The following is a 17,646-nucleotide window of genomic DNA, read 5'->3' on the forward strand; positions in this document are numbered from 1 at the left end:
AGAGTAAGATATCTGTAAATGCTCCAATAAGAGGTCAGCATATCATGCAGTCCATGACTTAATCATGGACTTTTGTTATTCAAATTCCTGCTGCATAAACAGTTCAGAGTAAGTGCCACATAGCAAACCAAAGTAAATCCAATTTCTATATAACCATTACAGGTCAATGTGCAAATTAGTTTTATTTACTTATACTACTAAACAAGAACAAAAAGACAAGCAAGTTATATATTTTAATAATGACAGAAATTGCAATATACATTACAGAAAAGCTACAAAGCCCAATGTGATCACTAAGACAGAGACTAGGGCAAAAAACAAAACAAAACAAAACCCACAGATCTTTCCTCATTCCTAAGACAGTGGAAACAAACCTACTGCCCAGAAGTAGTAAAAGACTGAAAGGAAACCAGCTTGGATTACAGGAGGCAACCAGTGGTGGGATTCAAGTAATTTTTTATTGCTTAACATAGTGTAAGCCGCCCTGAGTCTTCGGAGAAGGGCGAAATATAAATTCAAATAAAAAAAAAATAACAACCGGTTCTCTGTCCTAACGGTTTCTTCCAACAACCAGTTTGCCAAACTGCTCAGAAAGTTAACAACCGGTTCTCCCGAAGTGGTGCAAACTGGCTGAATCCCACCACTGGAGGCAACTGTTTATAAAATATACACCAAGGAAAAACTTTAGTTTTAATTGTATATAACTTATAGAAAGGCAGCAAGTGCCACTGAATTTAAGTAGTAATTCTCTCCCTACAATTTAGGAATACCAATCTCTGAGTTTGTTTTTGAGTAAATTACGAAGTTGGCACAACCATGATTTACTGAATCAATTCTGTTGAGCCGAATTATTTACTGAACACAAGAGCTGAGCACACACATTTTGGATTAACCTGTATTTGGACACTTCATGATTCAGTGTCTCGAGTGCTCACAATTTTTGGATTAGGACCACGTTGCACTGAGTTGTAATCTTAGGCAATAGCATAAAACAATCCCCAAAGAACTCCGTGAGTAAAACGGAGTTAAAGGAACCTCATTATGTCGGGCCTTCTTCCCCGAGGCCCGCACAATTCTCACCTGTTTGCTACTGAATCCTTTGAGGACCGCCGCCTTGTCGTACACATGGCACCGTATCACCGAGCTGCCCACGTCTATCCCCAAGATATACTTCACCTCCGGGGCAAGATTGCAGGCCGTGGCATCGCTGGCGGTGGAGGCATTGTTGGCCGCTGGTGCGCCACTATCGATCAGTTTCATCCGCGCCGCGCCGCGCCTGTTCAAACCCCAGGCAAGCAACTTTCCGCAGAATCTAACGCAAGTCTTCTCGCAATGGCTCCGGCGGAAAGTGTCAACCGACCCTTTCAGGGGCCGGCAGTAGCCGCCCTTACTTCAGGGGCGGGTTTTATGAGGCGAGAAAAAGGGGGCGGAGGCTGTTGGCAGTAAAAGCTGGTAGGGAAACGAAAAAATCGCGCGGGGAAGCCGGAGCCAACCAGGGGAAGGAAATAGGGCGAGAGAACTGTGCCGAGTCGCTCCCTTTCTCGGATTTCTCGGATTTGACTTCGGATTTCTCGGATTTGACTTCCCAGGCGGCTCCCGTGAATGCTTTATTCTAATTTAACTACAGAGACGATTGCAACCTTTGCCTGTTTCCGTAGGCAGGGCATATCGAGGAAATAACTGAGCGGGGCGAGGACAAGAGCGATTTTCCACGAAGTTGCTTGTGTAAGGCAATCATTCTCCAGAGGCCGCCTGCGAGTTTGAAACATAAAAACTTGTTTTGGTTTTCTAGTATAATTTGCATTCTAGGAACTGAAGCCCAAAAATCAGGTGGTTTCTTTTTGTTTCTAGAGCACCAGCGTGCCTACCGTCCTTGTCCTAATGTTCCCTTTAATTGTATTCACTTTTATGTATTCAATTCCTGCTTATACTTATATATATTATCTAATATGTACTCGACAAAATAAAAAAAAGATGATGATGCAACCGCACAAAGAAGTTACCAGTAAAAGATAGGTGCTGCGGTTTTAGTCTTGTTTGGTTTTTCCACCCTCTTAAGAGTTACTTAAGAGTCATTAAAAGGTGTAAAAGGACCCAGAAGGAGGCGGGAACGGAAAACGAACCACTTCTCAGGGTTCCCTTCTTTCCCTGGGCACTATTGGGGAGAGGGGCTGTCAAAAATGAAAGAATAAAAGATTGTATCGACTTTTCTCACTGGAGGTGATTCTGGCAGTACGACGGGAAGGAAAGGAGGGAGGGTGGTGGTCTCTCTTCAGCTGCTTTTTCCTTAAGTGTCAGGACAAGGGGTGGGTGGGGATATGGCGAATGGCTCCTCTTGATACGGTTCTCCAATCTCATACTGAGAACGGAGAAATGCCTCAATTCTCATTTCTTACCCTCCCCCTTTCCACCTGCTTCAAGTGAGGACAAGCCCTGAGGATGAACAGGGGTGGGAAGTTTCCTCAGGACTTAAGGTGGCAGAATTTTCTGCGGGTTCTAACCTTAGATAACAAGATTTGAGGACTAAGGACGATTCCACACAGCAGCTCCAAAATAACCAAAATTCTACCCCAAGAAAGAAGCTGAGTTTGCATAAAGTCACCGGAAAGATTTGACTAGTTTGTATATTGGTGATGGGCAGGTTGTATACAGTAATCTTCGCATCAACTCTCAAGCAAATAGGGTTCTTTTCCAATACTAGAAAAGGAGAAAGGAACAAACAACAAACTTCTCTCAGAAAATTTATCAGAGAAATTTAAAAAAAGGCGGTGGTGGACTGAAAGGGAAAAATGATTTGGTTAAGCGGAAGATAATTTAGGGAAGAGGGTTGTGGGTGTATGGTTGAACCAAATGAGTTCTAGGCAGTCTTGGTTCCTGAAGACTTTCTTCCAGAGGAACTGGAGTGAGACTGTTGATGTAATCACTCCCAGGTGGAGTGATGAACAGACCAGTTCTGTTTATGGCAAGGGATTTGTCTTTGTTACTGATGCCCTTAGGGAGAAATAACCAAGTCTTGCCAGCCTAAGAGACAATGCCAGCCAGTGTAATTGTACAGTCATCTCTAAATTGGGAGAGGAAGAAAAAAGGTTTACTGGCACAAGTAGAAATAAATCACTGCTGAATTTTTATGTATTATTGAAGCAGAGATGAGAGGAGGGGGGCAGAGAAATTATGTTTACTTAAGTGTTTTAATTGCTTTACATGCCTAGAAATAAAAAAAACATGTTTATCACTATTAGTAAATGGTGAAATCACAAGTTCTGTTGTATTATTTCTGAGAATCTATAATAAACCATATTTAGACCATTCAAAAGAGAGAACCAAAAAGCTAAGAAAAAAAAGACCAGAACATATCCTCTCCAGCAACCAAGACACAGATAAGCAGAAAAACAAGCAAAAAGTAATACCCTAATCAACGACTAAGGAGAAAACCATACCCCATAGGGCAATGCAATCTATACTTGCATTTTGTTGTTTTATTTGCTGTACACCGCCCTGAGTCTTCGGAGAAGGGCGGTATAAAAATATGAATAAATAATAATAATAATAATAATACTATACAGAGGGAACAAACCCTAGTGATATTAACTAGTTGAATAATGACATGTCTGCAAACAAATGACCAAACTCGGAGAGAAACAAGGACTCTATAATCCTTTCTAGTTCTTCCTTCAAAATGTTTTCCTTGGAAGCAGTAAGAAAATGATTTTTTCTCATGCTATTTTAATACTATAGCTTTTATATTATTAGTCTGATTGCATGTGACTGCTCTGACAAACAGGGTAATGAGAGGCAACAGGAATGTTCCAACATGTTCACAAGATTTGATGAATGACTATGAGGGCAGCTCCATTAATCCCTTTATTAAGAAACATTAAAGAAGCATGTAGAATATCTTGTCTTGGCCATACTTGACCAACTAATTGCATTACTTTGCAAATTACTCCCTCCACCCAAGCTTTAGTTGATAAGTGACTTAAAATGCAAAACACTAAAGTGAAAATAATTTTAAGGACAGGCATTTGCAGGTCATGCATTTTTAACTTGTGTTTAATCTACTTCTAACGCTACCTATTTCTTAATTTTAGAGTTAACAAAGAGTTTACAGATTAGTGGCATTTTTTCTCTTTCTCGCTTAGACTGGCAGCGGGCTTTTTTTCAAGTAGTAAAACTTGCTTTTTTAATCCCTGGAGATTGTATGTGCAGAGTAGATTATATCCTATGACACATTCTGTACTTTCAGACTTCAATATTCTCTGGATTATATTTCTCAAACCAAAAACAGTTCAGCAGTATTCATAAGTGCTATGCTTAATATTGTGATTCCATTGAATTTATGTTGATGGTATTATTACTGTAAATACCATATTTCCCCGAAAATATGACCCTTATATTTTTTGACCCCCGAAAAAAGGGCTTGGCCTTATTATGAGGGGAGTCTTATTATTTTGGGGGTGTAGGAGGCAGTGAGCATGGCCACCTCATGACTCCTGCTGTTTTGTGCTGCTGTGGCAGCACAACACAGCCGCTCGTCAGCTGTTCGCTGTGGCAACCAAAGGTGGGAATCTCCCTGGCGTTCTTGGCACTCGCCCGCCTCCCATCCATCCATCCCCATGGCCTGCAGACTCCCGCCCCACTCCCACCTCTCTGCCGGGTGACCCCCAGCAGCCCCAGACGTCCAAAGCCTGCACCTGCCCAGCTCCCTTTTCCACAGCACCCAGCTCTTTATCGAGGGGGGTGGCATTTGGGGCAGGGGAGAAGCAAGACACATGGAGTGAGACGGGGCTCACTCCTCTTGCCATCTCTTCTCCCCCCCTCACCGGGGGCCGGGGAAACGCGAGACGTGCGTCTTACCTGCCTTGCAGTTCTGTTGCGTGTCTCGCTGTTGTCTGCAGGCAAACACATTGTAGGGTAAAAAAAAAAATTCTCGCGAGTTCAAATTCCTCAAACTTGTTAGAAGTTTTTTTTTAATCCTACGTGTTTGCCTGCAGACAACAGACACACGACGGAGCTGCAAGGCAGTTAAGACACATCTTACATCTCCCCAGCCCCACCCGTCCTCAAACGCCACCCCCAAATTGCATCCAATTTGGGCATGGGCAGGAAGCCCTGACATGCCTGGTGAGAGGGGGAGAAGAGACGGCAAGAGGAGTGAGCCCTGTCTCGCTCCATGTGTCTCGCTTCTCTCCCACCCCAACCCACCTGCCACCCCCCGCACTTCATAAAGAGCCGGGCGGTCGTGGGCTTTGGGCATCTGGGGCTGCCGATGGTTGCCCAGCGGACAGGCGGGAACAGGGCAGGAGTTTGCAAGCGATCACTTCCCCTTTGCCTTCTCTCGAACTGTGGTGCTTGAGATGACTCTTGAAAACTCCTTGGACTATAAATAGATCAAATCAGTCAGTCCTAAATGAAATCAACCCTGATTGTTCTTTGGAAGATATTGAAGCTGATTGTTTTCTGGAAGAGACTGAAGCTTAAATACTTTCGCCACCTAAGGAGAAGAGAGGACTCACTAGAAAATACCTTAGGTCAGGGTTCAAAGTAATAGTAAATGTTGGGAAAGTTTGAAGACAAAAGAAGGGGGCGGCAGAGGATGAGAGGGTTAGTTAGTGTCATTGACACAATGAACATGATTTTGGGGAAAATCCAGGAGACTGTGGAAGACAGGGGAGCCTGGTGAGCTGTAGTCCATGAGGTCATGAAGAGTCAGCCATAAGTTAGTGATTGAACATCAAAAAACAGAATTAAAGCATTTTCCAAATTAGTAAGTCAAATGAATAAAGAGTTCTTTCTATGCAAAATCATTTAATGCTGAATCTTTTATATATTGTTTGTACCATCAAAAGCAAGGTGATACACTGAACAACTAGAAATGCAGTTGCAATACAAATTTGAATCAACTGGTATATCTACAATTTGGGTAGCAAATTATTCATAGATAAATGTGAATACAGCTCAGCAGATTTGACTGTTTTGGAACTGATTCAAACTTAATTTATTTGAAATTATGATATAATATTAATTGTATTTTGACTAAGAATGTCATTTAAATTATAGTTTTATTCCTTATTCCATATTTACCCTGAATTCAGAACTGGATTATAACTGCCTATATTAATTTTTATAGTTCAATTTTGATGATCCTAATGTCAAAATATGTAAAAAAAATTAATACATGTTATCATTTGGCTACTAAAACCTCTAGCCAAATCATTACATTATTACATTTTAATACAAGGAGACAAAGCCAAGTCTTATATAAAATTATTGTATTAAATTTCTCCATGGTATTTCAACCATATATGTTAATCCTTCATTGTACATTGTAAATTTGCATTTTAAAATACCTTTGCACAATATTTTATATGATATGATAGAATTCTGACATACACGCACTATACACAAAAATACACTTGATATTCATGCCAATTTATGACATCTCACTTAGGTAGACAAAGCATTTTCTAGAAAAGAAATTATAAAATCTGCACATTTTCCCTTTGAGATTTTAATAAAATACTGTTTTGTACAAGATTTGTGAAAAAATCCAGCATTTATAAAATACACTCTGAGAGACCTTAAGCCAATTATTTATGTCTTACAACATAAAAAAACCCCAGGGTACCTTATATGGACACTAACACTGATTTGGCTGATTCATAAGAAAAATGAAAATACAACAGATGTAATGTACAGATATGAATGAAATCATTGAAAGTAAGTAGCAATTTGGATAAAAAACAAATATAAATCTAATAGGAAAAAATGCATATTTTTGCTAGTTGAAAGTCAACTTTTTCTTAGTTGCTAACACAGAGTTTACAGATTTTGACACAGAAAAAAAACATTCCAGGGCCTAGAATATGAATGTTTATATTCCTTAACATGTAAACAAAAAGCAATCCAACCTTCAGTCACACTGGCAAATAAAAGTGGTTGTCATCCATGGAAATCTGTAACCAGACCGTACCTATTAAAAGGTAAAGGTTCCCCTCGCACATACGTGCTAGTCGTTCCCGACTCTAGGGGGCAGTGCTCATCTCAGTTTCAAAGCCGAAGAGCCAGCGCTGTCCGAAGACGTCTCTGTGGTCATTTGGCTGGCATGACTAAACACCAAAGGTGCACAGAACGCTGTTACTTTCCCACCAAAGGTGGCCCCTATTTTGCTACTTGCATTTTTGACGTGCTTTCGAACTGCTAGGTTGGCAGAAGCTGGGACAAGTAACGGGAGCTCACCCCGTTATGCGGCACTAGGGATTCGAACCACTGAACTGCTGACCTTTCAATCGACAAGCTCAGAGTCTTAGCCAACTGAGCCACTTCATCCCTCACCATACCATACCTATTGCCAAAACCCAAATTAACAGGCAGCCTAATTTACTTAAACTCAGAAAAATAATAGGCTGATTCCTAAACTACTCTGGATTTAAAACCAAATGCCATCATTAAGTAAGTATTCTCTGTTAAACATAATTCAAGGCAAAGTATAAGAAAAGTACTGTTTGTTCAAATTGAAGGTGGTGAGTATGGCCACTTCCCATGCTGTGATGTAACAATGTACTAATTTTGCCTGAAATTGTTAAATTTCATGTTAAAAAGGAGTTTTTTGTGTTGGATCTACATGGACTCGGCTTGGATGCAAGTATGTGGAGATAATATATTGACACCATTATTTGGGTATTTTCCTATAGTGAAATTACTCTAGCATGAAAAATGTGTTATTTGAAAGTGATCATACTCATGCATATAATGCTATTGCTGCTTCCAGTAAAAAAAAAACATTCTGAATGTTTCAGACGTTAGTAATAAAACAATATCCTGCTGATTCATGTTTTATTTCTCCCAAAAGACACTGAAGGTGAACAATGAAACAAAAATAAAAAGACTTGTGGGGTGTCCAAGAATCAGTTAAGACTGTCAATTATTTTCTAGGAAATCTTATAAAATTTTTATCCTATGAAAAAACAACTGTTCCAAATTGTAAAGAGTTCATTTTCATAAATAAGGATAGGTTCAGAGCTCATGTTGTATGCCACATCCAAGTGTATGAGATTACTGAACAATGTGCAGAAATAATTTTTGTGTTCAGGATAAACCCAGATCAATAAATTGTGTACCTTATTTGCTACAACATGATGCAATTTAGTTAAATACATTTAGAGGTAGTCCTTGACCACCATTCATGACTGTTCAAAGATATGATGGTGGTGAATAAATACACTTACAACCCATGCCTGAATTACAGCTGTTGTAGCACCCCTATGGCTGCCTGATCAAATTTTGAGTGCTTGACAGCCTGCCTACATTTATGACCCCAGGGGCACTTCAATTCCTCCCCACCTATGCCCCCATCTGTGCCTTTTGGGAACCCTGACGCCGTGTGCTCCACTGCCTCAGCTAACTTTCACTGTCTTCATCCTCCCACTGCTGATGAGGTTTGCCCAGCCTGGTTGGTGGACTTGGCTTCAGCTGTGGAAAAATAAAACCTGAAGCAGACCTTTCGTAACCAGCTTCTGGGTGGGGGTGAGCTTTCTGTTACTAAAAGTGTAGGGGTCCCTCAAAGCAACCCCTTGTAAAGAGCTTCTAGAAGGGATTAGCCTACTGTTCCAACCCTCCCCTCCTTGGGACTGCTTTTAGTTTTTATTTATTTATTTATTTTGGGAACATAAAGCTCAGCTTTGCTGAGAAACTTTTTGCAAAGGGACTGCCTTGAACTCCCCCCCACGCCCCCCCCCCCAGCGGAAGGGCTGCCCAGTCCAGCAGCCAGATTAGGCATACCTCGTTGGCAGTGGGAGCAAGGAAATGGTGAAGATCAGTGGAGGGGGGGTTGCAGAGCACAGGGTGGGAGGGGTCTGCTAGTGCAGAGTGGTAAGATTAACTAGGACTAGGCTGAGCTTCCCATGGCATGTCACACAGCCTCAGTCATGTTGTTCTTGGGGTTGCTTGCTGCTCCACAAGGTAGAGTACAGGGTGGTCAAAGGGCAGAAACTGGGTGTGAGATAGATGGGAGGGGGGAAACTGGAGGCAGTCCGTTACCTTATTGAGACTTTGGCTGGGAGGGACAAAGAATGCTGGATTGTAGTCATTAAGCAATGTAGTCAGTAACATTATTCTTACTTTATGACCACATCACTTAGTGACAGAAATTCTCGTCCTAATTGTCATAACTACCTGTAATTGTCAGGTAGTTGTAATTGTACAATAATTTTAGGACATGTTTAAGTTCTTAAATTGCTTTGGTATAATTCCTAGATATAATTTTATATAAAGTTGGCAGTGCCACAGTAGTTAAAATCTATTCACGCCGTATCAGATTAAAAGAATCTGAAATATAGAAATAAAATAATGGTTACATATAAATAGTTTGTAGAAGTTATGTAATCTTTAAAAAGGAGACAAATCATCAGAAATAATTCTTTCAGACTCACTTCCAGTTTTGAAAAAGCAATTCTAGCGCTATCAATATTATTGCTGCTCTCTTGCGTTAATGTTTAAAACCCATTTTAAAAAAATTTTTTAGGCAAGATGGCTAGTATAACTACCTTAATTCAAAAGTTTCTGGATTTTATCAACTAAATAATATTCTTTAATGAGCATAATTAGTATTAAAAATAATGTGACTGGCAGAAAATATTAATTAAAAGCATAATTTGGATTAGAATTAAATTTTAAAATTGAATTTATTCGTATAATACAATAAAAAGGTAAGTATTCTGTGTACCATACTTATTCTGAAGATTTCGATGTACCAAAATTGACAGCCAATTTTCTGGGTTTTCGTTTGGTAGAAACATTTGGTGTTGACTTTTTACGAGGTACCCTTGAATTTGGAGGTGCCATTTTTTCTTGAAAAGATGCTGCAGATTGAACAGTCTGAGAGGGTCTTAAAGGATCTGAGGAAGTATCTGGTGAATTCAGTTTTGTAGTGTCAGATATTGACTGATCGTTCTTTAACTGTGCATCCTGAAGAGAAGCTTGGAACTCCTTAGACTCAAAAGTTATTTTGTTTGCAGCTGTTTTTTTAGTTACCTAAAAACAAAGCAATAACCTGAATTACTTTTCTAAAATCAGAGAACGTACTTATAAATACATTCCATCTGCTGTCAAACTTACCTGCAAAGGTATAAATTGGTTATGTGTGCCAACTGGTATTGTTGCAGGATATGCAGTTCCAGGATATGAACCTGTATAGTAAGATTTGTTGTGAACTGGCATTGCTGCTCCCCATTGCACTGAACCAAAGGCAGGAAATGATGAAGGAAATATATTAGCTGTGAAAAGAATTGAATATAGATATATTAAATAAAAACTGTTTTTTTATTTAAACTGTTTTTAGTGGGTTGGTTTTCAACAATTCCCACTAAATAAATTTGGTAACTGCAAGGTCTAAACTGATGATACTGCAGCAGAACTCCTATAGTCTCTTATTTTACTCTATAAAATTAGAGAGCAAGAGGTACAATTTTTTTGTTTTGTTTACATTTATATCCCGCCCTTCTCCGAAGACTCAGGGCGGCTTACAGTGTATAAGGCAATAGTCTCATTCTATTTGTATATTTTTACAAAGTCAACTTATTGCCCCCCCAACAATCTGGGTCCTCATTTTACCTACCTTATAAAGGATGGAAGGCTGAGTCAACCTTGGGCCGGGCTTGAACCTGCAGTAATTGCAGGCTACTGTGTTCTAATAACAGGCTCTAACAGCCTGAGCTATTCCGGCCCATGGAACATAGTGAATTTTTTAATATATTAATCAATTGGTTACTTTTTATTATACAACTTGTCTCCCTACAATTACCTTTTTTCAAGCAATATACCTATTTCATCAATATTTTCACTTGTTCATATTAAAAAGAGTGCAAAATAACTTTTTTCCTATTAAGGGCTCCATTCAATTAAGTATAATCAGTTAAGGGCATGAGGAGAGCTACTACCGCTTTTCTCCTTTTCTGATGTCCCAGTCTTAAATAAAAAGTATAAATTCATTCTTGCCAGAGCACTTGCAAAGCACTAGACTATGTCATACTTGAATCATTTGGACAGCAAGTGTCTAGAGAAGAAAATAGATTCTATATTTAACTTTTTTGTATGGAAAAGATTTCACATCCTGAACGTTTCTGAACAAATAAAAGATAACATTTAGCAAATTTACCAGTCTGCTGTTGACTAAAAACCGGTGGGATTGCTCTCGGTGCCATAAGATTTCCCAGTGGCTGATAATTTGGAAATATTGGTGGGGGTGGCAATGGTTGCTGCGGTGGCAGGGGAAAATTCATCCCAATAGAGCTCTGTATAAAAAAGAAAATGTTTTCAACGTTAGAAAATAGAAGCATTATATGTTAAAAATTCAATGCAATGCAATAGTTTCAGAATATGGTCTCACCAACTGTTGTAAAGCAAAAAATGCTGCTTTCTCTTTGGCCTCATTTTGAGAATGGCACTGAGGTCCATGCACTAATAAGCCATTGGATAACTTCACTTGACAAACTGTCATTGTCTATGGAATAGAAGCATATAATGTAAATAAATACCTTTTTTGCAAACAAAAATAGTAAAGAGCTTATATTTTAGTCCTGTGATAGGCTCCTAAATTCTCCTAAATAAAAGCAGGATGCAATATACCATTAGATCTAGCAAAGAAGGCATGTACCATCTGCTAGGGACTTATATTTTAGTGGCTCCCAGGAGGCAAGCCTTTTCTGCTGTGGTGCTGCCTTAGGGAACATTCTCCCTTACCCCATCCTACCCTCTAGTCACGTTAGTTCCATCCCTATTATTGTTATGTCACCAGGCTTTTGGGGGTGGGGGATGTCCCAGAAACGAGATATGGCTCTGTGGCTCACTATTGTGGTTATTATAGTCATTCTCTTCATGCCTTAAGGTTTCTATAGTTTTAATTTAATATTATTTTAATTTTAACAATGATTTATATATTTTTATACTTATTGATTTTACATATTTGTTGTTTTATAAGAGAATAACAGAGTTGGAAAGGACCTTGGAGGTCATCTAGTCCAACTCCCTGCATGAGCAAAGCCTCCCTTCATTTGCATTCCCTCCTACATAATCTAAATTTTATCTCGTAAGCCTTCTGAATTCACTGACAGTGAGTTGGGCAGCCATATATGTTTTCTTAGATAAATAAATAAAATCTAAATTTACCTTGAAGAGATTTCTAGCAAATTATTTAGGTTCCTGCTTCTGTCTCCAGAACTGTTTACCATTATATCCACTGCTATTTGTTCATTAATAAAATGATTTAGATCTTCCTTGATAGAAGAGAGTGAATAAAGGAATGTCTTTATTTATGCTTTTTTATACGATGCCATGTTTGTATTGTAAACTGACCAGAGTCACTGGTGAGGATGTGGGGGGGGGGGAATGTAGAAATGTGATGATAGACAGACAGACAGACAAACAAATCCACTCCCTCTATGACTAAGCACCACTGAAAAAAATTTTGATGTTAGAAGAAACTTTTTGTTGATTATATATGAAGTTTACTGGATGCCTACACAATCCAAATGCAATAGCAAATCTTTGAGTTATGCAAGTAGAAAGAGGCTGTTAAAAGGCAGTATTTCCTTCAATTTTAAATAAGTAATAATTAACTTATTCAACCAATTTATTTAATTCCAAGGTTACCTGTGGGGTTCTAAGGAATGAGAAATCTGGTTGCAACATTCCAACAAGAGAACAGATACGAGAAAGTTCAGACACAGCAGTGGATACTGTATTTGGTGTTCCAAGTGGAGGATGGCTTCCTTTTCCCATAGCTTGAATGTTCTGTGACCCTCCAATATTAGATTTATTCATGAAGTCCACTATCAATGAAACATAATATAAAAATGAATATATAACACCAATGTTTTGAATAAGTCAAAATATTTAGCTTTACTTGCTTCAATGTAACATTCACAACTGGTCTGCTACAAGCAGACACTCATACTCCCTCTATTTTAGATGGCCCCTTCAAAAAGTACATAGATGGCTAGGAAATGTCTTTGAATAGACCAGCTTCTGCAGCAAGAGAATAACAGATCCTAGAGTATCAAAAAGTCTGTATATAATAGTGGTTCCATGTTCTTTTGAAGGTGTATTTCTTTACAAACAAACCAGTAAAAACAAATTTGCCCATCCTCCCTACTCTTAATATTTTTAGTATGTTAAAAAAATTCTAATTTGAAGTGCTCATAAGTAATTATAATTATTAATCTGATAATGTGCTACAACTATTCAATTTAGTAAAATAAACCAGACATACCTATCTTTTGGGGGTGTCTACATTGTGATGCAGGTTCAAAAGAGTCCTGTTTACAAGTGGAAGGTGAAATTTCATTAGTCTTTCTTTCTGGAGTGGCAGAAGCATCTATCTTCAAAATTTCTTTGAGCATCTGTGTTCCTTTCTTTAAAAAAATGAAGTTAAATAGCAATATAAGCATATATATGTGTATATGTGTATGTATATAAATATAGAATAACTTGAAATTTTAGCATACATTCTGCATCTTAATTTAAAAAACAGAATTCCAAAGGAAATTCCAATTTGACAAGTAAAACAATCCAATATACAAACCATGGCAAAAGACTGGGGAGATAAATGATCTTCATTTGTTGGCTCCTTGGAATCAGATGATTGTTCCTTTTCTTTGAAAATTTTTAACGATGCCAAAATATCTCCAAGTTCAGACCCATTCTAAGAAGTAGATAAAGATATAGTTAAAAGCACACAGTATGTAAAAGTAATGAGATTTAAATATTACGTAGAAGGTTCTTACTAAGTATATTCAAAACAGTTTGAGTGCGTTTTAAAAATAGTATTTTACCAATTTTTCTGCCATGTTACCTACTTATACAACTTAGCATAGTTACTAGCCACTCTGTTATTACAGATTTAAGTGAAAAAGAAGAGAATAAATGGCTTATTCTGGACTCTGAGAAAACTCAGCTAATTTGAAACAGGATTTTTCTTCAAATTCAAAACTAAACACATTTTGATTCTGAGACACCTGTTGTTTATACTATTCACTATAATTTTTGTCATCTCCTTCAATAGAATAGTGAAGAGTTCAGTTCGCCGCGAACTGAAAACATATCTGTTTGTTCGTGCGAGGCTTTCTTAAATTGTCTAGTTTTAAATTTTAAATTTCTTTTTAGTTTTAACTTGGGGTCTTTTAGATTTTTAACTATTTTAATTTCGGCCACACTGTATAATAAGTTTTTTAATTTATTTTAACTGTACATTGTTTCTTTTTTACTTTGGCTGTACACCGCCCTGAGTCCTTCGGGAGAAGGGCGGTTTATAAATCTAATAAAATAAATAAATAAATAAATAAGAGAGAGGCTGTACTTGGAAGGATGCACAACAAATATGCATTCTCAACAAGGTTAAGTGTTTTTAGTAAACCATATTAGGGACAATTTAATAACAATCCATTATAGAACTTCTAATATGCTGATCTTATTGTTTTAAACATGTAAGTGACCTAGTTTACTGAAGACACTATAAAATTCTCCCTTTTTACAACCCTGTAGTCCATTAATTAGGAGTAGAATCGGGGCAACTGGATGGAGCGGACGGCTTATTGGTCTGATGCCCTTCCTGATGCCTATATGGACTTCGCAGCAGATATTTTTACTGCCACTGCCTGAATCAAGTTTCAAACTTCCAAGTGTGTGTCAAAAGTAGAACCATTTATACATATAAAGCATTGGTATCAAACTCGCAGTGTCACGTTGCTGTCACATGACATATCGTGACGTTTCCCCCCTTTATGGAGCTGGGTTCGACGTGGCCTGCACATGACACATCCAGCCTGTGGCCCACCAATTTGACATCCCTGATATAAAGCATCCTCAGTGTGTCAGTCTAGAGATCATTCTTACTTTTACACTTTTGAAAACTAGGGTCCCTTCTGAGATGTTTTGTTCCCCCACTCCTCCTTCAGACTCAGATTTTGTTTATCAAACAAGTGTCTAGGCCAGGGATGTCAAACTTGATTTCATTGAGGGCCACATCAGGATTGTGTTTGACCTTGGAGGGTTGGGGCTGGGGGTGGTCATGGTAGGCATATCTAGCTCAACATCACTCGTGTTGAGGGCCAAGTGCTAAGGCAGGACTTCCCTGAGACCCTCCCTCACTCTCATTATAATCTCTTTTCTTCCTTCCTTGATCTTTTTTTCCCTTCCTTCTTGATTCACCTTTCCTCTTCCTTCCCAACTTTCCTTATTTTTCTTTGTCTTTCCTCTTTCCCTTTCTCCTTTCCTGTCCCTTCTTGAATTCTCAAATGCAAAAGGGAAACATTTCTCCTTTTGTTTTGTTTTTAGTTTGTTTTGATAGCCCTCTGCCAGCGAAAACTGAGCTGGGGGGGCCCTCCATTTTCTCTGGCAGAGGGCTGCAGGATGCCTTTGCAGCTGAAAACGGGGCACAGTATGTGTTTGTGTGTGTACGCGGGCCCCCAAGCTCTGTTTTCACTGGCAGAGGCACCCTGGGTTGGTCCTTTGCTGTTTCCAGGCTGGCTCCATGGGCCAGATCTAAGCACCCCATGTTTCAAGTAGTTTAATAAAAATGCAGTTAAAAACGCTATACAAGCCATCATAAAGCTGCCTACAAGGCAGACGTAACACCTGTAACACCCTGCAGGCAGATTCGGTGAGTCTGAGACCCCTGGTTTGGGCTGTGTCTCTCTTCCTATCTCCCAAGGTTAATCCACGTACTATTACAATCTCTGTATTTTGAATAGTGCAGCTAGTTAATGTTCCAGGGAAGCAATAAGAATAGAAAAATAATTCTGGCAATAAAATAGGCATCTGGGCTCTTATATGTGGGGTTACATTTGCTTATTTCTGCCAGTGTCATTTTAGATATCTCTTCACCCATTTCATTTACTGCAGTTCCTTAGTGAAAGAAGAAATGACAGAGGATCAGTGAACAAGGCCTACTGGCACCCGGGTTTCTTTATATTCCAGAGACTAGTAAGATTTCTCCAGATCATTGGGAAACTCCTCACATGTTATCAGAAAGCCTGCTGAATCCATCAAACATGAGGGGCATCTCAATAAGTCCTTCTTTCTTTCAAAGGTTGGCTATTAACTTCACTGTCAGGAAAAATTGATCTCCCTATGGCCAAGAGATTGATGGAAAAGTCTTACAGAATCAGATCATGATTGGTTCAAGATGAACACCACACCTAAACCCTGACCAGACACGAGTTGGGACAGTGATGACCTGGGACAACTTCATATTTGTCATACAGCCATGAACTTCCAAGAAGTCTTGAGAGGTGAGGTTGAACTCATCCAGCACTAGCAGTGTGAGTGAATCCACAACCACTCTACACTAATAGCAGTTTGGTGAAGTTTACAATCAATCATCAGATGTCTGATCATAAGGAGAAAATGAATAAAAATCAAATAAAAAAGCAAATGGACTGAGGGGAAGTAGAAGGCCATTAAAGTCAGGTTTGAATGGAGCTGATGAGAACATCAAAGTGGTAAGAAGTTTACAAAACAAAAGCAATGTAAGAACTGGTATAATAAATAGCATTCTCCCTGAGATTTGGCTGGCTCCAACCCTGCCTGATTTTCAAAAGGCAGTAACACTTGGTTTACTGTGGTATGACCTGTTGAATAAGTTTTCCTGGCATTATGTGTTTTTGTTTTGGAATTACGGGTTTTTTTTAATGATTGTTTCATTGTGTTCTACTAATTATCTATCCAATTGTGAGTCCTGTGCAAAGTGGGCAGTTACAATATATAAATCAATTAATGTAGCATAATAAGTATATAATGCTCATGTAAGCAATTTCTAAATTTTATGTCATTTATTAACTCAATAATCTTGCCAAATTAATATTCCAATGGGCCACTGAGATTAAAGGCATCCATCTCATGGGTAATCAAGGCATATTCTGATTTATATTTGAGAAAGGGAGATAGGGGCCAATATTACTTCATGTTCAGAGCTTTACATTATCAGCATAAATATAATTATATAAACACAGCCACAAACAAAATTAAATGCAGTATTTAACTACTTTGGCAAAAGCAGAAATCTGTAGTTTCCGGATGTCGATCCACTTACATTCCCATCAATCCCAATTAATTATGGCCAATTGTAAAGATAGTTTAGAACTGTTGTCCAATAACAAATGGAGGGTGGCGAAATTTCCCAGTTTTCCATTATGGGTTAATAAAACTCTTTCTTTCCAGAGTACAGTCAAATATATATTTCTATTCAGTCAGCCATTTCCTACCTTTGCAGTTATACTGGGATCATGAATTGCAGATTTTTGTTCTATTTGTGTACTTGAGCTTTCATTTCTTTTCAGAAGCTTTACATTACTCTTACTTGCACCTGCAAAATTCTGCAATTTAACAGAAGTTTTTTCATTAAATTGGTTCTTATATGTGAAAATATTGTAAAATAATTCTTCAAAAAGCAACTACCAATATTTTAAAATCAAGCATAAGCTGTAGAATTCTATAATGAGTCATCTACAAGTTATATATACGAGGAGAGTGAATGGTTCAGAAAACAGTTTTCCAAATTCACTGTGTGAAGTCTTCATACAAGTATCTTTTATGTATGTACATACATACTGAAATGACATGGGAAGGTCTCAGAGTAGCCTCAGTGAGCCTTCA

General features: G+C 38.4%; 2 protein-coding genes across 6 annotated transcripts in view; both read right to left on the reverse strand.

Annotated features, from left to right (window-relative positions):
- Positions 1–1,970, reverse strand: part of GK5 (glycerol kinase 5) — a 39,832-nt gene extending 37,862 nt beyond the window's left edge. Inside the window, exon 1 of one of the 2 annotated variants that reach the window (XM_058187702.1) lies at positions 1,081–1,970. In XM_058187702.1, the coding sequence (XP_058043685.1) occupies positions 1,081–1,260 (180 nt within the window). In that variant the 5' untranslated portion in view covers positions 1,261–1,970. The remainder of the gene's footprint in view (positions 1–1,080) is intronic. The other variant, XM_058187701.1, reaches the window with a different exon arrangement.
- A 4,284-nt stretch (positions 1,971–6,254) lies between these two features.
- Positions 6,255–17,646, reverse strand: part of XRN1 (5'-3' exoribonuclease 1) — a 66,697-nt gene continuing 55,305 nt past the window's right edge. For 3 of the 4 annotated variants that reach the window (XM_058187698.1, XM_058187700.1, XM_058187697.1), the window contains 8 exons: positions 17,256–17,366; positions 13,577–13,696; positions 13,265–13,406; positions 12,646–12,824; positions 11,384–11,497; positions 11,153–11,288; positions 10,114–10,271; positions 6,255–10,029 (listed from right to left, as the gene is read on the reverse strand). In XM_058187698.1, the coding sequence (XP_058043681.1) occupies positions 9,727–10,029; positions 10,114–10,271; positions 11,153–11,288; positions 11,384–11,497; positions 12,646–12,824; positions 13,265–13,406; positions 13,577–13,696; positions 17,256–17,366 (1,263 nt within the window). In that variant the 3' untranslated portion in view covers positions 6,255–9,726. The remainder of the gene's footprint in view (positions 10,030–10,113; positions 10,272–11,152; positions 11,289–11,383; positions 11,498–12,645; positions 12,825–13,264; positions 13,407–13,576; positions 13,697–17,255; positions 17,367–17,646) is intronic. The other variant, XM_058187699.1, reaches the window with a different exon arrangement.

The sequence above is a fragment of the Ahaetulla prasina genome, chromosome 6 (assembly GCF_028640845.1).
Source record: "Ahaetulla prasina isolate Xishuangbanna chromosome 6, ASM2864084v1, whole genome shotgun sequence".
Lineage (NCBI taxonomy): Eukaryota > Metazoa > Chordata > Lepidosauria > Squamata > Colubridae > Ahaetulla > Ahaetulla prasina.